The 26065-nt window shown below is 42.1% G+C and overlaps 1 protein-coding gene across 1 annotated transcript in view; it reads right to left on the minus strand.

Annotated features, from left to right (window-relative positions):
* The window catches only part of SPAG1 (sperm associated antigen 1), a 3545022-nt gene that overhangs the window by 3273344 nt on the left and 245613 nt on the right, over window positions 1-26065 (minus strand). Inside the window, exon 3 of the mRNA XM_044075164.1 lies at window positions 9822-9947. Coding sequence (XP_043931099.1) covers window positions 9822-9947 — 126 coding nt within the window. The remainder of the gene's footprint in view (window positions 1-9821; window positions 9948-26065) is intronic.

A 26065-nucleotide genomic window follows, 5' to 3' on the forward strand; every position in this document is an offset into this window, starting at 1 on the left:
AGGACTGTTGACTTTGGAGACTGTGCAGGGGAGCATTTTGGGTGCTCCCTCGGAGCCCTGGACTTAGAAGGGGTTTAAGCCACTGATGTTGATGTAACAGAAGAAGGAGCAGAAGCAGAAAGAAGGCCCTTAAGCACCAGTTTATTCCTCCTATCGCTAATAGCTCTAGGGTTGAATCTGGCACAAATACTGCAAGAGGTGTCCAGATGTAAAGGGCCTAAACAACAAACTAACTCCCTGTAGGCATGGCAGTTGGGTATCTTATGCTCACAGGAAATGCACTTTTTAGTCAAACTACGAGGGGGAAAAAAAGCAAGGCTACCACAGCTACAGGCATAAATTAAGTACCTTAATAAAACAAGGATAAGTGCTTTTGCATATTCTGCTTCCTCAGATCCATACATAAAGAAACAAACATCACCCTTATAAAACGCATCTTTAGTTACATTTCAACCAATAACCAATAGAATCAGTGTTTCAATTTGCGCCCCTTAAGGGTGGGTTTCAAACAAACACTGCTATTAATGCCTGGATAGCTGTCTGCTTGTAGCCTTAGTATAAAGTTTAACTCAGCTTGTTCAACTTTGTTATTCACATCTCCACCCCTAAAATTCTCATTCAAATGTTGCAACACTTTGAAAGAAAACTTATGTCCTAAATTTTCACTAATGTGTTTTGCCAAGGCATTGTTCATTTTCATATTCCTGATCTCATACACGTGATGCAAAATTCTCTCTCTTCATTTCTGTGTAGTTTTCCCTACATAAAAACAAGTACAGGCATCACAGGTCACCAAATAAACCACATTCGATGTATAATAGTCTGCATAAATTCTGGGTTTAAAAACAAAGTTAGAGCTTGGATGTTCAAAAGTCTGTGCTTGAAAATCATGACACAGGCTTTACACCTGCGACATGGAAAGGTACCTACTCTCACACATACACTAACTTGTGTGCCATGCCCCTTACAAAGCAAGTCCTTCAAATTATGGCATCTATTATAACTAAATCTAGCCACATTGCCTATAATAGCAGCAGTTTTAGGGTAAGTTGTTAAAATTGATCAGTTCTTACGTACAATGTAATTTATATGAGTCACATTACTGGTATATTTGGTAACAAATCTCAAACTGGGTTGGACCTTATTAACACCAGTCTGCTTCTGAAAAGCAGAATCCCATTCTCTACCCGAGTAGTAAGGTTTTGCTATATTCACCCTATTACGTTCCACCTCTTCTCTAATATTATATACTAATCTCTCACTATAACCTCTATCTAAAAATTGAGTAGTTAATAACTTCATCTACTCTGCACAGTCATTCTCCCTCATGCATAATCTGGAGGTATGCATAAACTGACTCAACAATATTAGGAAAAATGTGATAGGGTGCATACTCCCTTGAGAGAGCAGGTTGTTCCTCCAACATGACTTCCTGTGTAATTCAGTGTTCAAAATACCTAATGGCCCCTTCTTCAGAGAGACATCCAGGAAACTAATCTCAGTATTAGATACAGTCATGGTAAATCTTAAAAAAATATGTAGTAGTTTCTAAATAATATATAAATTATTGTAAAAGCTCTTCATCCCCTTCCCACAAAAGAAAGACACTGTCTACAAAATGTCTATAAAATTTTACATGTGCATAGTATTCATTGTTATTAAAAACAGAATTAACCTTCCAAAAATGCATAACCAAGTTAGCATAGGAATTAGCACATGGGGGTGCCCATAGCGACACCCCATTTCTATAGATACATGTAATTTTGAAAAGTGATGTACCCGGTCTGTTCCGGATGAATTGGCTACTTTCAATGACTTAGCATTTATTTATACCCATGCTCCCTTCTCAACTGATTTTGAGACTATTATTAGGAGATACTGGAAGGTACTGACTACTAATGCTGCGATTAGTAAATACATTCCCCCAGCCCCAACTTTTATTAAGAAAAGGGACACGAATATAAAAGAAATTCGTGAGTGTGAGAAAATTGGGACTGGGATAGAGAGGACCCGGAAGAGTCCGGGTACATATAGATGTGGTTTTTGCAACCAATGTGCAAATGTTTTAGAACAAGACAGCCTGAACCTCCCAACTAGGAATTTCAAAATGAACGCTAGGGAAAATTCAGTTGTAAAAGTAAGGGAGTGGTATATATTGATATGTGTGAAAAATGTACTAGCTTCTATATAGGTAAGACGGAGAGACCCTTGAGAAGACGTATATATGAACACATGCATGATGTTCTAGTACAGAAAGATACCAATGCACTGTTCAGGCATCAAAAGGAATGTAAGGATAGTAGATTTAAGTTCTATGTTTTAAAACAAGTGAAACAGGACCTAAGGAGTGGATCATGGGAAGCCCAATTGGAATACAAAGAGTTATTCTGGCAAATGAAACTAGATGCAACAAGAAAACCAGGGTTAAATGACCATTTAAGAATAAACAGTGTCCTTAAGTTAAGGGCAGCAAAGCTATAACATATAGAAGTCCACATTAAGTCGAAATAATTTGTAAATGGATTTTAATTACTATGTTTTAAGTAGAATGATATGTTAATACATATATACAGGTTTTGTTTGTATAGTATGTTTGCACATTTCTGTAAGCATTATTTTAAAGCAGTGAGGTTTTGACAGGCAAATAATTTACAATTATGAAATTAATGTTGCAGACCTTGACAAACTGACATCATGTTAAACTATTTTTAGTATTATTTATTCTGATGAAGCTCGGGAGATTCCTGGGTGAAAGCGTTTAACTTGGATTTTACGGTCTTGTCTTATCAACTTGGATTTTATGATCTTGTCTTATTAAAAGTGAAGGTTTGTGATTCTACAGTGGTGTTTCTTTTCATTGAAAAGTGGCAGAAAGCCAGAAAACTAAATGATAAAGAAAGATCTGTTTTTTTTTAAGGTGGACAATGGTAAAACTAAAAACCTCATAGAGAGGTAAAGGAGCAGTAGTAGAAAGGTTACCAACAATGGTAAAGAAGAATACTAAAAAAATAAATTTGGTAAACAGACTAATTAGATAGTTGGTAAGGGAGATAATAGTATCTAATTTAATGTAGAAAAAAAGAATAAGAGAGAAAAATATACAGGTTTTTAATTTACTACACCAAAATAAGCTTCAGCAAATGCAATTCCAACCGAACTGCAGAGCAGCAAACAAGATCTGTGGTAACACACTTGTCAGGGGCATTATAGGCAAGGGAGGAGCTTGAGAGTCGGATCCTAGAATCTAGAGAAAGTGGCCAAGTCAGATCCGAGGATCGGATCTGAACCCATTCCTTGAGGAATGAATGAAAATGAAATCAGATCGTTTATTATACTTTTAAGTGTCACTAATGAGAGACTTTTTCTGAAATAACATGGCATCAAGACTGTATCCTTTGAGATAGTGTTACTACTGAATAGTTGTTGTTGAGGTAGTGTTACTACTGAATAGTTGATCACAAAAACACAAACTCTGAGCTTTGCAGGTAGGTCTTAGCTGGCCAATCAAATGGACGCATAAGTGAATTTAAGTAAATCTTTATCTGCACTTTTTTCAAATAATACAACATTTAACTTTATTTATTTGTGTTGCATTGAATACTATCTAGCTGGAAGTTGTGGCTCTGTTTTTTCAGTTAGTTCCCCACCTACCCTCCCTGCTTTTGTTTTGGTGTTAATCTTGGTGACTTTGAAACTGCCCGCCCCTCTTGTAAATTTGCATTTGGATACTCCTCCTGGGCCCATCTCATTTGCTCACTCAAAAAAAAAAAAAAAAAAAAACAATTTCACTTTATTCATCTGCTATTACTCTATTTGTGTTTCTTTCTACTTTGTTACTTTATTGCTTTTGCATCATCTTAAAAGTACTCAATTGTATTTATTACAAGCCTTTTGGTTTAAGCACTTGGGCTTCAGACCAGTTGTTTTACATTAAGAAGGTTTGTGGTCTGCACTGTTGTGGCAGGACAGGTAGCTTACATCTTTCTAAGTTGGGAACTGCTGATTGAAGACTCTGCCCTTCTGAGCTGGGGATTTCTGGTTAAAGGCTTATAGTGCCTGCATATTTGAACTGTTTCTTACTGAAATTGGTGCGTCTTGTTTGCTGTAGCATAGACTAGATCCAGGCATGCTGAATCTAGCTTTGTTTGTATAACTTGAGCACTAATCCAGGCCTTCTTTTTTGGAGAAGGTTCCCCTGCACCCCAGTGACAGGCGTGTGCAGTTAGAACTTGTCTGATTGAAGACTACAGGAACAGGGCTCAGTTTTGAGATTTTTTTTACTGGTTAATTGGGTAATTTGTTTAAAAGCCTTTTCTGATTGCTTGTAGTCATCTAAAGCTGTTTTAAGTGTATGTTTTACTGTTTGTAGTCGTTTAAAGCTGTCTTAAGTGTATTTTTTTATTATTTTTGCCTTATCTTTTCAAAAAAAATGTTTTCCTCGTTTCCCACCTTTCTAAGCTAGTATAGTCCAGTTTTCAGGCTAGTGCTGAATTCAGGGCTGTGTTACAATTTTCTGAGTTGCCCATACCTTACTTGGATAGAAGGAGGTTTCTCTGTTCACCTGTGAGAGAGGGAGCTTTGAGCAGCCATCTGTCCCTGGATGAGTGGCCCCAGCCCAGAAGTTAGTAGCTTATAGGCCATTTGGTCTAACTTCTATCTCTTTCATTTCCCTGCTGTAAAAACCACGCTTGCACGATTTTGCACGTCCGGGCAGCGCCAGTTAGCCAGGGCTAAATTTATCCCGGCTCCACCAAGTCTCCTCTTAAGGTTTTCCCTTGAAAGTAGTCTAACTCTCAACCTAAGCACTTAAAAAGCATCCTACAGTCCAGCACTTGCTCAGACCTAACAGCAGGCACTAATATACCTCGACACTAGATTGCCCAGCAGGGCAAGGCTCATTATTCACCCCTCAGCAACCAAGCGACTAAGCAGCTCACCCTACTATTCAGGCATGACCAAAGGGCAATTTCAGGTATACTCTCCAGTCTAGCTGGTGAACCTGGGTATCCTGAGGCAATGTTACAACTGCCTCATGTACACACACAACCCTCTCCTCCTACCACAAAACATTAACATATGCAAGAGATGCAATTATATAGCTAAACTGGAGGCTAAGCTCTCTCCACCCAACACTGAAACAGGCAGTCAGGAGAAGGTTAACACTTGCACCACACCTCCAGCCTCACATAGACATACTAAACCAGCACGGGCAAAAAATACACATAAATACACAAAATCATACTCGGAGGCTCTAAATAAAAACCTGCAAAAGCATCAGAGACCTCCAAAGCAGACACCCAAAAAACCTGCACCTCCCGTCACAAACCAGACAACACATAAAACACAAAATCAGTGTGCCGCACAATCACAGCCCTTAAGGCGAAATAACATACCTAACACACTAGTAATAGGCGACTCTATAGTCAAGCACGCTGACGTCCCACTCACTAGGCTGGACAAGGAGAAGGTTACTGTTAGCTGCCTGTTGGCAGCCAGAATCCGCCACATAACACAAGCACTCTGGTCACTCCAGAACAAGTACAAATATGACTCTGTCATTGTTCATGTTGGTGTAAATGACCTGAGACATACCTCCCTAGACTACATGAAAAGAGACATGGAAGAGCTCTCCGATTATGTAGCCCAGACAGGTATGACCCTGACCCTGAGTAGCATCCTGCTCTCACCAAGAATGATACCACAGTATAAAGAAAAAATGATCAATTTCAACAATTGGCTAAGCTTCTGGTGTCATTCAAAGGGGATACAGTGTCTGTCAGCCTGGGATGACATGCTCAACAAGCCTCGTTGCTTCACAAGAGACGCCTTGCACCTGTCACCCCTAGGCTTTCAAATACTGGCCAAGGCTCTTGTTGCCCCCATAGTGTCTTTTTTAGCATCGAGCATTGTTTTTTGGATTTGTGCCTTTTTTAGGCAAGGCTCAAAAGTCAAACCCACCTCCGTAAACAGCACAAATAAAAAAATGAGGGTTATGCTATTCAACGCCAGGAGTTTAAATCTCAAAATGCACATGCTCGAAGCACTCCTCACTATGGAGAACGTTGACATCTGTGCAGTAACTAAAACCTGGTTCAAGGCTCCACACAGCACCCCAGCACTACCAGGCTACAACTCATACCACACATTTCGGCCACAGAACATGGACCGAAACATAAAAGGAGGGAGTGTATCTATATTCATCAAGGATACCTACACCTCCAGGTTAGTGGCGCAGCATGATACCTCCGAGACCATCCATGTGCAACTAACATCAGGCAAATCTGCAATGCAAATTGTGGCCTGGTACAGATCACCCTCCATGACCTATGACCACCACTCCGCCTTTTTGGAGACACTGGAAAACATGAAGGTCCTATCAAACACCATGATATTGGGTGATTTCAATTACCCTACCATTAACTGGGAAAACCACTCAAGTACAAACTCCCAGGTCCAGCACTTCTTGGAATTTATCAATTGAAATGCCCTGGATCAGCTGGTAAACTCCCCTAACAGAGGTGAAAACATATTGGACCTGGTCATCACCAACATGGGTGACAGGTGTTCCACACCGGAGGTCAACCAGTCACTGGTTAGATCAGACCATAAACTAATCACTCTGGATGTCCACACCACACCACCACCTCCAACCAAGGAAACCACAGTGAAAAACTTTTCTATAGCAAGCTTCACCTTACTTAAGACAGAGGTGGTACGTTTTACAGCCCCCACGCTAAAGGATAACAGTGTCCAAGATGCAGGAACCTTTACAAATGCACTCTATGAGCACCTACAAGGATGCATGGATCATGCCATCCCTAGCAAAACCAAGACTCACTCTCCTAAGAGAAGGAAACCAGTCTGGTGGACCCCTGCCATAAGCAAATCCCAAGAAGGAAAGACATCCCTGATCAGTATCAGTAAGAAACTAAGGTCCCTCAAAATCCTCCAAGGCTAACTTCGTAAGAAAAATAGCCAAGGATTCAAAAGATAACCACAAAGTCTTCTTTAGCTATGTCAAGAATCTAAGTGGCAACTCACAGATATGCTCTGAGCTAGTGCAAAATAGCACACAATATACTGAACCCACCGATATTGCCAACATCCTGGCAGATAGATTCAGTGCAAACTACACCCCCCTCTCACCCTCAAAAGGGCCCACAACAATACCGGAAAAGCATTGTGTCCCGGAAATCACAGACGCACAGGTGAAAACAGCCCTTTCAAAAGCCAAAAGCACAGCGTCAATGGGGTCAGATGGTGTCCCAGGCTGCGTCTTGCACGAACTACATAACGAACTAACTCCCCCACCTAAACACACTGTTCAACCTCAGCATCTCCACAGGCTACGTGCCCATAGAATGGCGCACAGCAACTGTTATTCCACTCCACAAAGAAGGGGCCACAATTGACCCTGGTAACTATCACCCCATAAGCTTGACTAACCTAGTCTGCAAGGCTATGGAGCGCATCATCATGGAACTCATTATCAAAGACATTGGGAACCTCCAAACACTTGACCTGACCCAGTTCGGCTTTAAGGGTAGATCATGCCTACTAAACCTGGTTGACTTCTTCGAGACAGTCACCAAGGCCATAGATGAGGGGAAGGTAGTTCACACAGCATACCTTGACCTCGCCAAGGCTTTTAACACTATTCCCCATTTAGGAATTATAGAAAAACTCACCAGCCTGAACATAAACCCCTATGTCACAAGATGGGTTGCCAAATGGCTTACAGACAGAACTCACATGGTAAGAATAGCAGGCTCCAAGTCCGACTCTAAACCAGTCACAAGTGGTGTCCCACAAGGCTCGGTCCTGCGACCCCTACTGTTCGGCATATACTTCTCAGAAGTACAGGCAAACACAGGTGGACTATGGCTAACCAAGTTCACCGATGACTGCCAACTGGGATCTATAATTGACTCTCTGGCTGACATGGACATTCTCCAAAAGGGCCTTACTGAGACAGACACCTGGTGTCAAAGTCATGGACTCAAGCTAAATGCCAAAAAATGCATAGTCATCCCATTTGGGAAAAACAAAACACCCATGAATTACTACATAGGTGGCAGCCCCCTTAATACAGAAGAGGTAATAAGAGATCTGGGGACCCAGGTAGATAGTAATCTCTCCTTTACAAACATATTGCCAAAGTAGTTAGGAAATCCTTCTATGTAGCCCATCTAATTACTAAAGGGTTCGCATCTAGTAATAAAGAGGTTATAGTGCCCCTCTACTTGTCACTCATCAGACCCATCATAGAGTACAATGCCCCATTTGGGATGTAACTTGCAAGGCACTTCTAACAGCTGGAATGACCACAAAAGTACCTCACCAAGAGGATTACTGGCCTCAAACATATGTCCTATCCAGCCCGACTGAAAAAACTCCAGCTGTACTCAGTGGCATATCGCTTACTCAGAGGCGATCTCTGCCCGACTTACAAAGCCGTGTCCAACTCAGAATTGATGAACATGCTCCACCTAAAGAAATCCAAGTCACTGCGAGCCACTCGCTCTAGTGAGCTAAACCTCACCACAACAATAAATAGAACTGGAGGAATAGATTCCTGTCACAGACTCCCCATGTTTTGGAACAAAATTCCTAACTACATTAGGCAGAGCCCCTCACTAACACTCTTCAAGAGAAACCTTGATGAGTGGATGAGTAAAAGAAAATACACCCCTGGGATTACTTCATTGGCTCTTCTTGACAGAGGCTCAGTTAATTAATCAATGGGGCGGCGAAAGCTGACACACACTGGCTAGGCTTATAAATGCCCTCGGGCAGATAGCCTAGTACCTACCTATGAAACATCCTAAGATTTGTAATAAATCCATTTATTTGTATTTCTGCACATTTACAAAATAACAAATTATGTTTTCTTTAACAAAGTGAAGTATGGCTGGCTAATGTTTTATTCATTCATTCCAATTCAAGTTACCAGTTTATAATCTAATTTAAGGTTGTGGAGAAGTCAAAGCCTATTCCAGCACACAGTGGGTGCAAGGCAGAGGAACTAATCCTAAATGGAGCACTATCCTACTACATGGTGCACACCATACATTCACTTTCACACAACAAATATACCAACAAGCAAGTATGAAGAATGCCAATTCACCTACATGTCCTTGGAATGGGGGGGGGGGGGGGCAAAGTATTCACTGAAACCCATGCAGACATAAGGAGAGTGCGAAGACTGCACGCGGAGGGCAGATCTGCTGAGAACCAAATTATAGAACCAACTGCTGTGAGGCAGCAATGTTAACAGCTGTGCCTCTGTCTCATTCCATAATATTTCGGTAATTATAAAAAATACAACAACAAAAATAATACTAAATTTCAGAGGGGTGTCATTCAGCTCATTACAGGGTCAAGCTCATTAAGATTGTGACCCCCCTTCCCTAAGATAAGCATGACGTCCATTAATATAAGTAAGGGGATCTGATCATCTTATCTCCCCCCCCATGGATGGTTAGGGAGCACAGTCGCTCTAGAAAATGCTGTGGTTTTGCAACAGTTTTGAAGTCTCAGTCTCACCGAGTTCCACTGAATGATTTAAGCCTTCAAACAACATGATTCCAATCCAGGGTATCTTGATAAAAAAAGTTACCACACCTGCCATTCTGGGCAATATGTTAAGGACAAGTATGAAACAAATCAGGCTACAACATGCTCAAAAATCTAGCACAGTTCTATTAAACACACAATACTTCTGAACACTATAACAGCAAGCAATATTTGAGGGTCAGTAAGTCACTGCAAAGAAAAAAACAATTACATGCATAGTAACTTGTTAAGGGTTTGTTCTGTACCTGTGTCTCCCTAGTAAGTACAGAAGAATCAGAACCACGGACTGGGGGACATGACCTGTCAACTGATGCAGATGATTCATTAACTCTGAACTTGTTTTCTTTCTCTTGCATTTCTCTCACCCACTTCTGAAAATCAGAATTAAAGGATATGACTTCAGGCATTGTATTTATTTCTAATAATATAAATTTTGGTTAGTTCAACAGAAAATCCCATAGTTATTAAAGCTGAACAGGTTATTGCACACACATAACAGTTTTAATACGAAATCTAATTTCAGTAGTGTGAAACCAAACTGCTAGTTTCATAGAAAACAAAGTTTGTCAAACACATGAAGGAATGTGAAAGTTGCATATATTGTTGTATGGCATGCAACATCTTTTCTGGTGCCCTTTTCATTTCATTAGTAAATGCATTCTACCTGATGCTGTAGTTTCCTCTGGAAAATAACAATTCTGTATTGTGTTTTTATTTTTTTACTATATTCACATTTTATGCAGAAAATGCCCAATAGCAACCAGAATACCTCTGCAAACACAGTAAAGGCAAACAAAAATCCAGAAAAAATGCTGAGGTTAGGCTCCAGTGTTCAAAACAAAGTAAAAAAGCAGTCTTCAGTCTTCAATAAAGGTAAAAAAGCAGACTTGAATCGAAGAATAAAAGTATAAGAAGTCTTCTTTATTGTCACACAAGCGCTTTCACATATTGCTTCCTCAGGTGTATACCTTTATATTCACATTTTGTTTATGGCCACATCCACATGACATGGGCAATATCTGCTAAGCTTTTGCACAGCATTCTGAGAAATCAGAACTGAGTTATTCTTTAGAACTAACACCATCTTGTTTTTGGCTCAGTTTCTGTTTTTATATATGCAATATCAAAACAGTTTACTTGAAATATCTACTTTACAGTATATTTTATTGAAAGAATAAGTCTCCTTTATGTTGAGCACAAATGTAAATTTGTGTATATACTACAGATGTGGTGTTTGGCTAGAGACGTTACTTCAGTTTTCATGTCACTTCCTATAATATCACGAGGCAATCTGCAGATCTAAGATAAATGATGATCTATAATAGAACAAACAAATATTTGCTTTCTGCAGTAACTGTGTAGCATGACAGTATACATGGCAAGGAAGTTAGTCCCTGATCCATCCTTGAATAACTCAGTCTCCTTCAAAAATATGTCACATTCACTTTAAGTTTGAGATTAAAATACTGAAAACTGAAGAAGCTTTAAAACATATTGCCAAAATAAACACAGAACTATTCAATATTTCTGCCCTAAATTTCAGTACTCTCTTCTTATGATACTACCTTAAGAATGCAAGTTGTAAAATTTTAAAGTTGTAATTAGATGGAGAAATCACCAAGTATGTACAAAATCTACTTTTAGGCATAAATATAGTACACTCCAGTTCAACCGTTAGGTTATCTGATTTGACCATATCCGACCTTGGTATTTTTTTCCCCACAAGAGCTTGGATCCGGGGCACTGACTTCTCTACCCATAATTCCCTCTGGTCCCAGACAACCTCAGACCGAGTCTGCCTGCTTGCAGCTAGCATTACACCTAGTGAATACTACACAGGCCTAGCAATCCAACCCTAAATGAACAACAAGGAATATGAATAACTGCAACAGGCTGTCCAAAAGACAAGGCCCCTGATCAGTTCCAACCGATCAGCAGAGAGCCAAAAAGTGATGATTTCCAATGGGGGAAGGAGGGTTGGAGCTTGAACCAGATAGAACAAGACAACATGGATCTAGCATTATGTTAAGTACAAAACGTTCATATCCAATGTTGTCTTTTCTATCCACTTCAACAGTTGGTACAGATTCCCAAGCAAACCAAAACACTAGGAGGTCTCCTGGAAGGATATTCTGAGGCATGATGAAGCCAAGGAATGTACAAAATCTAGACCATACTTTCAACATGTAATGCAGCACAAAGGTATGAACAGTAGTCCAAGTAGCCGCATCATAAATTTTATCAATGGGAACTCTACAGAAGAAAACCTTGGAGATATTGATGGCTCTAGTTGAGTGAGCCTTTGGTTTGCCAGGTAAAGTTAAACCCATCTTGTCGTAAACAAAGGAAACACAGTTGGACAGTCACCTGGAGAAGGTCACTTTAAAACTCTTTGTCCCAAATTAGCTATTGAAAAGGATGTAAATATAACCTGAGTTGATGATGCACATCCATCAAAGGTAGAGTATATTCCCCTTTGTTTGAAAAATATGGAAAGAATACTGCTACATTTATTGTCTGATTAAGATTTTCTTCAGAGGCCATTTTTGGTAGAAAATGAAGCTTAGCTCGAAAAATAGCCTAGCCTTGTGAAACACAAGATAAGGATGTTTACAAGACAACATTTGTAGCTCAGAAATCCTCCAAGATGAACTAATTACTAATAGAAAGACTGTTTTCCAGGTAAGAAATTTCAAGTCCACTTAGATATGCCCCATGGAGATACTGGATCCCTGTTTGCAGGCCTTAGCAGAAAAGTTCTCTTCAAAAAAAGCTTTCAAGGAAGCAATGGACGTTTGATTTTAGCCCACATGAAAATTATAAATGGCTGCTACCTGCACTTTCAGAAATAAATCCTCAAAGAAAGCTAAAACAGATGGTAGTGGAGGTGAAAAAGGGTCCAAACCTTTGGAAGAAGCCCATACAGTGAATCTTTTCCATTTGCTAAGGTAAATGTTCCTAGTGATTGTATTTTATGAGGATGACATTATATGAATAACTGAAGAAGACAGTTCAGAGTATCTGGCCACCATTAGAATTGGAGAAACCATGTGGCCAATTTGTCTTGGTGAGGCTGACGGTATGGGTGAAGCAGAGAGTCTGGACGGATTCAGGACTATTGGAGGCTATTTCAGATGAGGCCACAGGAAGAGGAACCAAACTTGCCAGGGCCAAAAGGGTACAATAGAAATTACCACTGTCTTGCACCTCATGGCTTTCCTGAAGAAATTTGGTTATCAGGAGAAAAGGTGAAAAGGCATACAGGTGATGCAAGAGGCAATTGTGGACAACAGTGTCCCTCAGTGACTGTTCTTGTGACTGTCCTCTGACAACTTAGTCTCCTCATTTTAATACTTGTATATAATTATTGCTTCAAATATACATGTTTTAATAAAGTACCCTCACGTGTTTAAAGCTTTGTGCCGTGCACACCAAGCCAGGTCATTTGCTGTGCCCCCCCCCCCCCGGCTTTTCTTAAACTCTCCTACTAATTGCTATACAAAATAAGTCACACTACAGTTAGTATAGCAAAAAACTCAAACAACCACAATTCTCCAAGTTTCAGGCTCACATAAAATAAATAAGCAAATAATTCCAAGTACACAAGTAGCTATTGGTAGAGTATTTGAGAGTGCCAGATGTGGTGATATTAGAAATACTACTGAACAATTGGAAGCCAAATGGATAATCAGGCTCAGAAGTGACTATGGGCATGGGTTGAATGACAGGGTGCCCGTTAAACCTAAACTAAAGAGTGGACACCTATGCAGATGAAGTAGCAGTACTTAGTATAGAGTATTTGTGTACTGAGTTTATACTCATATTAGATATATTGTTTTTATTCATTTTATATGTTTCTTAGTGTGCATAATGCTATGTATTGTTAGGACTGTGTCCCTTTTAGAGTTAAGTGAAATGTATCATGTGATTTGTTTATTAGAGTATTTACTGCAGTCTTTTTTATTCTTGTTTGTATCCGATGAAGCAGCATAACCTGCAAAAGCGCTCATACCTTTGTGAATACAGAGATCTGAAGAACTGGAGCAGTCTGCCATTTTTGGGCTCACTTGTGTACTTGAAACAGTTAGTTAGCATTGTTTGCACAAGGAAAAGGTATTATTTCTTTCTTCTGTTTGTAACCACATAAACTTACTATCCTTAGCTCTTACCTGAGCCAATCTTCTGTAGAACTGATTTTTTTTGCCATATCTATCTCTCCAGCCTGGCTCTACCCACTTCATTCACCCTCGCTACACTCTGGTTCACTCTGTTCCCCTACTCTACCCCTATTGCCACCCATCCTCTCTTTTTTTTCATTTATAGCGAAGACGATCACACCCCTTTCCTAATTCACCAATCATTTCACATACCCCACCCTTCTACACCCCTCCCACCACAGTAGTTCCTACATTCACTGTCATAGCTCTCCTCCGCTACACTACACTACACTACTCCACTTCACCTATTCTCTTTCATTTCCTCCCAGTATGCTACACTACTACACTATTCTGTCATGCTTTCTCTACCTAGCCTATAATGCCACTGACCTCCACAATTACAACATTAAATACTATCACTCCCCTACACAAACACACACCATTCCCCAACCTCCATTTAAACCTTATAGTTACATTGGCCCACAATTATACTACAATTGCAACTCTCTGCTCTACCCTTTCAAACATATACACTCTGCAAACTCTCAGCTCCCCACATTCAGGTACCATTGTGTAATTACCAAACTTAAAAACCTACTGTTGCACTCCCTAACATGTATTAAATTGCATGCTGATATCCATCCCAACCCAGGCCCCAACTGTGACTTCCCTCCAACTTTACACCTCCCTGTCTCCTCTTTTAATACTCCAAACCAAAATTTCACTGAATCAATAGTACATACCTCACTACCAATTACTTCCAAATCTGATTTACTAATAATAAACTTCAATCTCAGAAGCTTTGTAAATAAAATTACTGAATTTCATGCTACCCTGGCCACCTACTTTCCAGGTTATAACAGAAACCTGGTTTAAACCCCATATCAAAGACTCTGAAGTTACCTTCAACAGTTAAAATATTAATAGACAAGACAGAGAAAACAAAAGAGGTGGAGGTGTAGCTGTTATGTTTAAAGACTCTCTAAAACTGGAAAAACTAAACTGTACTGTGCCAGACATCCCCAATGCAGAAATTCTAATAATATGCCTGCAAATTAATCATCACAAAACCATTATGATCATAGTTGCCTACCTACCCCTGGCAACAATCTTCCCAGCACAGAATTCCTCCTGTCTTAGTCTGCCTCCTCTTTCATTCAAGAAACTATCTTAGGTCACTTTAACCTAGACTGGCTTTCCTTCTTTACTAACTACCCTACCAATTTTATCAATCTATATGATTTCACCCACACTATAAGCTGTCCTACTCGCACTGACAAACATTCTAAAAAAGAGTCATTACTTGATTGAATATTAACCAACAAGTCAAACCTAGGTTACCAAGTCAGCTACCTACCTGTCAACCTTAGTGACCATACCCCTTCACGTCTAGTCAGGAGAAGAATTCAAACCCAATCTTACATTCCCTTCAAATATACCCATAGTAAGAAAAAATTCTCCCCCGATGTATTTAATCTATTACTCCAACTTTGTGATTGGTTTCCATTAAAAAAAAACTATAACTGAACTTTGCAGTAGAATTCTTTAACAAATTTCTTGACATCGCAAATAATCTGGCCCCCACCAGAAAAGTTCGCTCCAAATCCAAACAATTACCATGGCTTTCTAATGACTCTAAACTTCTAATTAAACCAAGGGTAGAGCCAGGGCTCTATACCATTCCACCAAAAACAATCTCACCTCCTATCAGCAATTAAGAAACCAAACTAAGAAGAAAATAAACGATAAAAAAAAAAAAAATAATAATAATCCCAAACCTACAAGCAAAGTACACACAACCCACAAAAGTTATGGCAAAATATTAACTATCTCCTCAACCCTGGGAAAACCTCTAACCCCTCTTCTTAAGCATCCAACACCTCTGTATCCTTAGCCTCTTAGTTCAACTCTCACTTTATTAACTCTATCACCTCCCTCCTAGACACCAAAATCTACCACTCACAGTCCCCTCCCCTACAACTATGACCATAAACTCTTTCTCCTTTAAACCCATTCAAACTTCTTACATAAAAAGGCTTCTAAGCAAACTAAAACCCTGCTGCCTTGCTGCCAACCAACTACCCAACGAATTCCTAAAAGTAGCTGCTCCATTCATCACCTATCCTGTCTCTATCCTAATCAATTGTTCTATCTCCGAACAGCATGTGCCTCATCTCTGGAAAATTTCTCACATCATTCCCCTTTCACAAAGGTGGCCCCTCTAGAGATATCTCAGACTACTGCCCCATTGCCATCCTCTCACCCATAGCCAAAATCCTAGAGAAATGTAGTCACCAACAACTCCTTAATCACCTTACCCCTAATAACTTACTATCCAACACTCAGCAAAGCTTCAGACCTTAGCATAATACAAATACAGCATTAAGATCCTTTACCAACATTATTCATCACCTTAAGAACAATGGACAACTAGTCTCAGCAATTTTACTGGATATGTCAAAGCTTTTGACACCGTTTCCCACCAACTACTACTCAACAAACTTGCTACTTACAATCTCAACTCATCATCCCTAACATGGTTTCACAGCCACCTGTCAAACCATCAAAAGGCTACAAAATGGGAGAACAATCTCTCCCTTCTACTACCAGTATCCACTGGGGTACCCCAAGGATCCATACTTGGCCCCCATCCCTTTGTCATATTTACCAACAACCTAAATTCAGTAACCCAACTTTCCACAATCATACAATATGCAGATGATTCATCTCTTATCTGCTCTGCCCCTTCCCCCAACAACTTCAAGACAAAATGCAAAAATCATTTCAGGAAATTGAAACTTACCTATCTAACCACCAACTAATTCTAAACTCAAATAACACTAAGGTAACGATTTTCACAAACAAAACTTCCAAGCCCTGCTCAGTACCACTCTTTATTCAATCCTCCAATGGAACAAAAATTGAGCCTACAAATCAGACCAAACTCCTAGGGGTTACAATAGATGACAGATTAAAATTTGATGCACATATTTTCTATCAAAAAAGTTCATGCCAAACCTTACCTAACACACCAAGCCAGACTAGCCACAACTAGATCTCACTTACTATCTACCCCTCCTCTACTGCTCACACATTTTCACCAACCTACTTAAGGTTGACCTTGATAGAGAATCTTGCTACAACAAAATAGCAAAGTTTGCCACAAATCATCCCCATAAAGCTCATCATTGTTCCACTCTCCAACAATTTAACTAGCTTGAACTTCCCAACCTGTTAACATTAAACCAACTTACCTTCACCCACAAAATCACCCAAAGCACCAGTAACTGCCTTGCACTTTCAAGCCTGGTCCAACCACATGTCAAAAGCAGATCTCTTAGGTCTTCCAACAGGCTACTGCTAAAAGTAACCCAGCTTCATAACTATCATGGTGACTCCCTCTATTCAAATAAAATAGCTAAGACCTGGAACTCTCTTCCTCAGCACATCCAAAACATTCCTAGCTATTCTTCCTTTAAAATACAATTAAAAGACTACCTCAACAACAACTGGCTCTGCCCTTGTAATTCTCCTGGATAATTCCTCTCTCCTAGTAATTCACAACTCTCTTCAACATCTTAAACAGCTTATGCTTATCTCCAATGTTTTGAACGGATTGGTTTGTATCTGATAGATCTTTTATACTATGCCCTGTCTTTATTATCTACATAATTTTGTAAGTTACATTTATTAACATATCTTTTATGTCTAATTTAGTTGTTACTAATTGTTTCTCTATTACTGGAGATTTTCTCCCTGGGTCTCCACTGAAAATGGGCTACTGGCCCAGTCAGACACTACCCGGTTAATAAATATAAAGATATATACGTAAATAAATTGTGGGGAAACCTTGGTAAAGCAGATGCTGCATTTGTTGTTTAGATAGGAGGTGAAAAGATCGCAAGGTTTGCCCCAGTGACTGAAAATCATCGTTGTTACTGATTGAATGAGGGACCACTCCTGCTGTGCTTGCCCCTAGAAATGGAAGTCCCTGGGATGTGTGCTGCACCCAGAAAGTGTTCGGAAGAAATTGCCTAATGCCATGATCTCATGGCTTCCCAGCACAATGGGTATGAAAAGACCCTAGCCTGTTGATATACCAGACCACCACCATGTTGCCTATCTGGATGGATATCCTGAAAGGCCTGTAAAGTTAGTTGAACTGCGCTCATGTCCAAGACCTCTGTTGACAACCATGTGCTTTGAATTATCGTCCCTTGGTAATGCCCCTCTACCCCTTAAGGGAAGGGACAGTGGTCAAAGTGGCTATCAGGGTAGTAGAGTGAAAGGTCGACCCCATGTTACTATCAGTGAGATCAACTAGCAGCGGATTTGGATCCTGCATACTGATGTGAGATGTAATGAGGCATGAAGGGGGTTGATAAATCAAGCACCATTGTTTTGAAAGTCTCCACTGCAAAACTCGCATGTAGAACCTAGCCTGAGAAACTACTGTGACTGATACAGCCATGAAGCTCAGTAGTTAAGGACAAGCATTTCTGGAGGCTTTGGATGAGAAAGTACCTCTGACGCTATCTGACATAAGGACAGAATGCTGGACTGAGGAAGTCTGGCTATCCGAGTAGTTTAGTCCAGGTGGCATCCTATGAACTTTTTTTGTTTGTACTGGTATCAGTTTGCTTTTGGCAAGGCTGATCATAATTCCCAGATGCAGAGACAGAGCATGACATTCCTGCACTGAATTAGTAGATCCCAGATTGATGTGGCGAGGAGCCAGTCATCCAAACAGGGAAATACCTGGAACCCTTGAAGCCTGAAATATGTTGCCAAAACTGCCATGTATTTGGTGAATATCCTGAGGCCTTGTGGTGAAACCAAAGGGCAGTGCTCTGAATTGGAAATGCCTGGCTCCCAGCCAGACATGGAGAAATCTACTGGACTCCCTTGCTATCTTGATATGATAGTATGCGTCCTGGAAGTTTATCCATCATATCCAGTTGTCCTTCCTCAGAAGGGGTAGAATGGTCTGAACCATAACTATATGGAATTATGTCTGCTTCACAAACTCGTAGAGGTAGCTTAGGTCCAGAATGGGTTTGGGGTCCACAGTTTTCTTCAGAACTAAAAAGAACCCTGAATACACGCTGGATCCTTGCTAGTCTGGTGGGAATTCCTGGATGACTCACTTTTTTAGCAGCTTTGTAATTTCTGTTGCTGCCAATTCCAACTGACTGAGTTGTACATCAAGTATTATCTTTCTTTTCTGAGGAAGGGAAGGAAAAGGAATAATGTAGCCTCTGGTAATTATCCTCTGCAACCAGGAATCTTGGGTGATGGTCTACTTAGGTGTGAGGGTGCAGGTATAAGCAACCCCCAACAGCTTCCAAAGTGTGGCAGTTGGGCAACCATTCAAAAGCGCTGGAGTGGTTTCTTTGTGAAAAGGCCTCAAAACCCTTGATGTTGCAGTCCACCTCTGGGGTGACAATCCATTAAAGTGATTCTCCCCTCTGCCTTGGTGGTGGTGGGGGGCTGTCAATAGAAGTGTCCTGGCCAAAACCTTGGGAGTTAAAAAAACATAACTTTTACCCCTCCTTTTTGGCTCCAGGAAAAGGTCCTTTGGGATATGTAAAAATGTATGCTAACAGCAGACAGGGTTTTTACCCACCTAGTCGCTTCTGGTAAGCACTTTAACTTTTGGTCCAAAAAGAGTCAAACCATCAAAGGAAGCATTAATAAAAGATGTATTGAAGCCTTCTGCAAATCCATATAGGCACATCTAGCCATGCTAACAAACAGTAATACTGGTAGTCTGCTGCCCTTGGCATGCCACCAGTTGCATTAGAAAACACATGCATGGACACACTGGTCACTGACTGCAGGGTAAATAGCTATGACTCCACTGATCACTGGATATCAACAGGCCGATTGCCTGAGAGAAAGTTTGACAGTTCCTTGGTCAAGTCCCTCTGGGTACAAGTCATAAGGGCCAAATAGTTAATTGCTGGAAGTACATAAGTCATTAAAGCATATGACATTTCCCAAAACTGTCCAGCACCCTAGATTCTCAGTTAGGGGGTGGACAGATGTGCTCTCCTCCAACAGCTCCTTCTTAGTGGCTGCCACAACAATCATGTAATCTACTGGAGGATCCTTGCAGTAATGAGACTTATTTCTAGGTGCAATCAAATCTTATCTGGCTTAGGTGGGACAGGCTCTCCCCCAAATCAGGTTCCTTCCAAGCTGAGAAGCCAGTTCTATTAACTCAGAGAGTGGAATCATCCAAGAGGTAGATGAGCCAGTCCCAAACACCTTAAGGAATACAGACTCTTCCAGGATGGAAGCTGCACTGGACCAACCCCCCCCCCCCAGCCCTTCATCAATTCCAGAATATCTCCAAAGGTGATTTCTTCTGAAGTGGATCTTTGGGATCCCACCCCTTTCTAGAAATTGGTATCTTAAATGACAGACACTGGGGATAAGTCTGTCTCCTCTTACAGGCGTGCTTCCTGTGACCGTCCCTAGAGAAACTTTGAGGAAGGGTCAGAATCAGGGAGGAGCTTGCCAAGCAGGAACCCTTGAGACTTAGCAAGGCTGACTGCCCCATCCATCAGGATGCATGGACTCGGACATGGAGTGTAAAGGGTGTTGGGACAGAATTAAATGAGTCTGAGACACTTCCACTCTAGATTTAGACAGAACCCTCTCAAAAGCCTTGAAAGCTGAAGCAGAGAATGCAACCGAAGGGGGACCACCCCAACCCGAGGAGCAGAGAGACTGACAGTCTACAGATCCAATCCAACTCAGCTCCAAGACGGACACTAGCACTGAACTGTTCACAGCAGAAGCACTCAGAGGCAAGAATGGTTCTGAAAACTTCAGAGACGATCCTGACCCGCAGCCTTGGATCTGAGACCCATCTCAATCAGACAGGGCTGGAGTTGAAGGCGAGAGCTCTGTTGACCTCAGTGCAGTTGCCCCATCGGAATGATTCAGAACCATGGGCATCAGATCTGGAGGTCAAACCAGACCAGCACAGCGGAGACTAAGTATGGGGTAGACAGGGCCATTCCCAGAATGACCAGAGGGGTAGCTATGGGTTGGGTGGACTCCCATCTGGATTTGATTCCAAAGAAATTTCTGCATCATTATGTGGACCTTGGCTTCAAAAAGAAGATCAGAAGGACCTGAAGGATGAACCCTCAGATGGTGGTCTATGTGATCAACATGGTTTGTCTTGCAGAAAGGGGCAATAGAGCAGAGGACTACCTGGCTCTGGTGAAAACAGTCAGGAAGGAGACAGGAACAGGTCCGAATAACCTCCGATGACAATGGAGCCATACATTTCTGTGTAGGGACAGACAGGCCAAACAGATCTGGGTAACTCCTGCTCGACTTTTCTGGAATCTTTTTCTTATCCCTTTCCTTATCTTTCCTTCTTTCTCTCTCTTTTTATCCTTGTTAAGTCCTAGCTTTCTCAAATTTTTGAAGGAGAGGAGACTTCTGAAGCAGAAGGCACTGATACTTCCACCTGGCCTGGGAGGACATCCTTCAGCACCAACTTATTGTGACAGTCAGCAAGTGCCTTGCCCCAAAAGAGGCAAAGGTCTTTTACTCCACAAGGTGGGCAACACAAACAATATACACAGAGTTTATAAGGGTCTTAGGGTGGGATTTTTTGCCCACAGGTGGAACATTTATTTAAATTCATTGACCTAGTCTACCAAAGCAAAGCAACAACAACTTCCACAACAAACAAGTGAAAAACAGCCAGTCCTAAAGAAGTAGATGAACAAACAACACAAATCCCACAACAGATGTATTAGCAGCTATGTTTATAACACAAACATAGCAATATTCTATTAGCAACTTAGCAAAATATAATTTTTTTGAGGGGGGTAGGGAAGGCAAGAAATAAGAAGTTATGTACCTACCATAACGTTCCATGTTAGTTGTCTTCTCTCGCCTTCTTTCTTGCTTGATGGGTTCGGAGCCGATCCCTCGGCTCCGACTCGGCACTTGCTAAGCTCGAGAGTCACTTTTACCAGCTCGAGGCAGCCCCATATCCCATGATGCAAGGCGGTAAGTACCCAGATCTCGTTTGCTGACAAAGGGCAATAGCACCAAGCATAAAATACTTCCCAAAGGAAGAAAGAAAACTTACAGATGGAAGAAGGACCAGGTCTGAATGGTCTTCAACATAACAGTTTCTTATAACAAGGTCTGTCCAGGCCAGGGGGAAGGAGGGAGGGTCGCAAGAAAGAAGGCAGAGAAGACAACTAACATGGAACGTTATGGTAGGTACATAACTTCTTAATGTTAAGCTGTCAATCTCGCCTTCATTCTTGCATGATGGGACCGCGTCCCTAGCACCTCTATCCTGGGTGGCTCAATGGAACAAACTCTTGAGGACTGTAGAGCCCAAACTGGCTCTGTCCCTGGAGGCCAAGTCCAATTTGTAATGGGAAACAAAAGTGTGAGGAGTAGCCCAAGTGGCGCTGCACAAATAGTGTCCAAAGGAAGTCTAGCTTGAAAAGCTGTAGAAGTAGCTAAGCTCCTAGTTGAATGTGCTTTAGGTTTTGAGCACAGCTGTTATCCAAGAGCGTATAAATTTCAGAGATGACCGAAGAAAGCCATCTGGACAAGGTCACTTTAGAAACAGGAAGGCCCTTTTTATTATCCGCATAGGAAACAAAAGTTGATCAGATTTTCTAAATTTTTTGTTCTGTCCAAATAATATCTAAGTTGACGGTGGACATCAAGATAATGTAGCTTTTGTTCAGCTCTATCTGAATAGTTAGGAAAAATACAGGAGATCAATGGATTGATTCAAATTGTTCTTTGAAGCGACCTTAGGTAAAAAGGTTGGGTTAGTTCTCAAAGATACTCTGTCTTTGTGAAAAACCAAATAGGGGTCGAACCGAAGAGCATGAAGTTCAGACACCCTCCTGGCAGATGTAATAGCCACTAGGAATAATGTTTTCCAAGAAAGATATTTCAGGGAACAAGAAACAGCTGGCTCGAAGGGGAAGAATCAAGGATGTCAGCACTAAATTTAGATCCCACTGAGGAGGAGGATTCCTGATTGGAGGCTTTAGTAGGAAAATTCCTTTCAAGAAGGCCCTGCAGAGCCTATGGGACATAATATTATGATCTGCTATCCCGACATGAAAATTGGAAATAGCAGCCAATTGAACTCTGACTGTGGAAGAAGAGGAGCCTGCATGAAAAATCTCTGCTAAGAAGTCCAGGACTGCCTGAACAGGGGCAGTAAAAGGATCAATATTCTGGGCCTTAGCCCAATAAGAGAAACGTTTCCATTTGCTTGTATAAATCCTCCTGGTAGAGGATTTTAGCGAAGCTACTATGATGTCTCTAACTGGGTTAGAGATCAAAGGAAGCCTGGCTAAGGAAGGAAGTGGAGCAACCATGCTGGGAGGTTGAGAGAAGGGATTGACTGGTGCAGCTGACCCGATTGGTGAATCAGAAGATCTGGCACTGGTTCCAGATGCCACGGCTGCACCAAAAGGTGATGATGGAGGAACGGGAACCAAACTTGTCGAGGCCAGTAAGGGGCAATGAGAATCAATTTGGCTCTCAAAACGGTAGCTTTCTGGATCACCTGAGGGATCAGAGGAAATGGAGGGAAGGCATAAAGAAGTCCCTGGGGCCAATCCTGGGTCAGAGCGTCTCTTGGGGGATGGCCTGATAGAGGGAAGAGGCTGAAGAAGTCTGGGCATTTGCTGTTTTGGGGAGTAGCAAAAAGATCGCAACATGGGCGACCCCATTCCAGAAAAATCTCTTCCGCTATAGATTGCTTGAGAGACCACTCGTGAGGCATGAGAATAGCTCTGCTCAATCTGTCCGCTACAATGTTGGTTTTCCCAGGGATATGCGTTGCTACCAGAAACCGATGAGAGGAGATCGCCCATTGCCATAGTCTGAGCGCTTCTCGACACAAGGGGTAGGACTTGGTTCCGCCCTGTTTGTTGATATACCAAACTACAGACATGTTGTCTGTGTGGACTGCAATTGTCCCTACGGGAAGAAAGTCGTTGAGGGCTTGCAACGCGTTAAAAGCACTGCTCTCATCTCCAGGACATTTATGTGCAGATGGTACTCGAACGGCTGCCATGTCCCATGAACCATCCTGCCCTGATAATGACCCCCCCACCCGATCAGGGAGGCATCCGTGGTGACAGTGGCTATCGGGGATGGGGGTACAAAGTACCTGCCTTGGTGAACCTGAGGCGATGTGATCCACCAAGCAAGATGCTCTTTGCATGTCTGTGTCACCAGAATCTGGTGACGCATTGGAAGTTGCTGGTATGACCATTGTGTGAACAGCATCCACTGAAGAAGGCGCATGTAGAATCGAGCCAGGGAAGAAGAGTAATGGCCGCAGCCATGAGACCTAATACCTTTAGAACCATTCTGGCCTGTACTTTCTTGCTGGCCAGAATGATCCTGACATGACTCTGAATGTCTGAAACTCTTTGATCTGTAAGGGTAGCTGACATCCGAACAGTGTTTAAGTTTCTGCCTATGAAGGTAATAGACTGGCAGGGCGATAAGGATGACTTTTCGAAGTTGATTGAGATGCCCAAATGAGAACAAAGGTCTATTGTGTAATCCCTGGCTTGTATAAGCTGATGCCTGGTGGTGGCTGACAGGAGCCAGTCGTCGAGATACGGAAACACCTGGAATCCTTGACGTCTCAGGTGAGCCGTGACCACTGCCATGCATTTGGTGAACACTCTGGGGGCTGTAGTGAGACCAAAGGGCAGGGCTCTGAACTGGAAATGACTGGACCCCAGCCGAAAGCGGAGAAATCTCCTGGAGCGTCTGTGAATTTTGATGTGATAGTACGCATCCTGAAGATCTATTGAGCACATCCAGTTGTCCTTCTGTAAGAAGGGCAGAATTGACTGAAGAGTGACCATTCGGAATCTTGTCTTCCTGACAGACTTGTTGAGTCTGCTGAGATCCAATATTGGTCTCCAGTCTCCCGTCTTTTTGGGGACCAAAAAGAACCTTGAGTAGATTCCGGGCTCTGAATGGTCTATTGTAACTGGCTGAATGGCTCTTTTTTGCAGTAGTTTTGAGACTTCTAACTCTGCAACCTCCCTTAGACCGGGTGGTACGTCTGGAAGGGAACTTGAGGGGAAGGGACTTTCCTCGAAAGGAATTATGTAACCCTTGGATATGATCGACTGTACCCATCTGTCTTGAGTGAGGGAATGCCAGGCTTCTGGGTACAGTGATAATCTTCCCCCGACTGCCTCCAAGGAGGGACAGCTCAGGGATGCTGAAAGGGCTTGTCAGAGAGAGGCTCCCTGTTTCCCTGGTTTTTCGGACCCCCTCTGCCTCTAGAGCGGCATCTGTTGTTGTTACCCCCTCTGCCTCTAGGGGTAAACTGACCACGTGAATCCGGCGTGACTCCTTGGGATTTACGGAACCACATTTTCCCACCTTTCTGTCCTTTGGGATAAGGTCTAGAAGGGGTGGAAAAACGGACTCCAACAGCAGAAAGAGTCTTGCCGTCCTGTTCGCACCTGGTCAAGGTTTCCTTCACCTGAGGGCCAAACAAAGCTGACCCATCAAAGGGAGAATTTGTGAAGGACGCCTTAAAGGGATCCAAAAATCACATAGCCGCATCCAGGCTTGGCGCCTAAGAGCCACACCTGTACCTCTTGGCTCTACTGCTCCATCCGCAGCATAAGATATTAGCTGCATGGAGGAGTTTGCAATGGAATTGAGGGTTCCTAGCTGCGAAGCAATTTTTCTTGAGCCCCTGCAGCTGTAGGATCCTGAACTACTTCACCCAGCTCCTTAAGGATATCCCTCTGGAGTCTGGTGAAGTGACATAGGTAATTCAGCGAACGCATAGCAAAGGTCGCTGAGGAAAACATCCGCTTACCGTACCTATCCATGGTCCTAGAGTCCTTATTAGGAGGATGGACGGGCACGGAAGGATCTGCAAGTTCCTTTTGGTGGCCGCAGCCACCACCATGGCATCAGCGGGACACCCTTAGTGAGGAATTGCTTGTCACACGGGCAGTGATAAATTTTGAAGGCCTCCTAGGGACTGGCTCTACAGAGTCAGGAGCTGCCCACGCCTTTCGTGCAATAACCTGCATAAGGGGGTCGAAAGGCGGAGACACCCAGGAGGTGGAGGGCCGAGATCCAAACGCCTCTAGGTATACTGACTCATCCTCAGAGGGATTGTTGGTGGGCCAGTTTCCCCTCTGTTTCAGGAGTTCCAGGATGTCTGAGAAGGAGACATCCTCAGAGGGGGATCTAGGGGATCCCTCTGACTCATCAAAGTCAGTATGCGAAGTGACAGACTCGGGGAGTCTACATGCTTCCTCTTA

This window comes from Protopterus annectens, chromosome 6.part0 (genome assembly GCF_019279795.1).
Source record: "Protopterus annectens isolate FY-2018-M chromosome 6.part0, PAN1.0, whole genome shotgun sequence".
In the NCBI taxonomy this organism is placed as follows: domain Eukaryota; kingdom Metazoa; phylum Chordata; order Ceratodontiformes; family Protopteridae; genus Protopterus; species Protopterus annectens.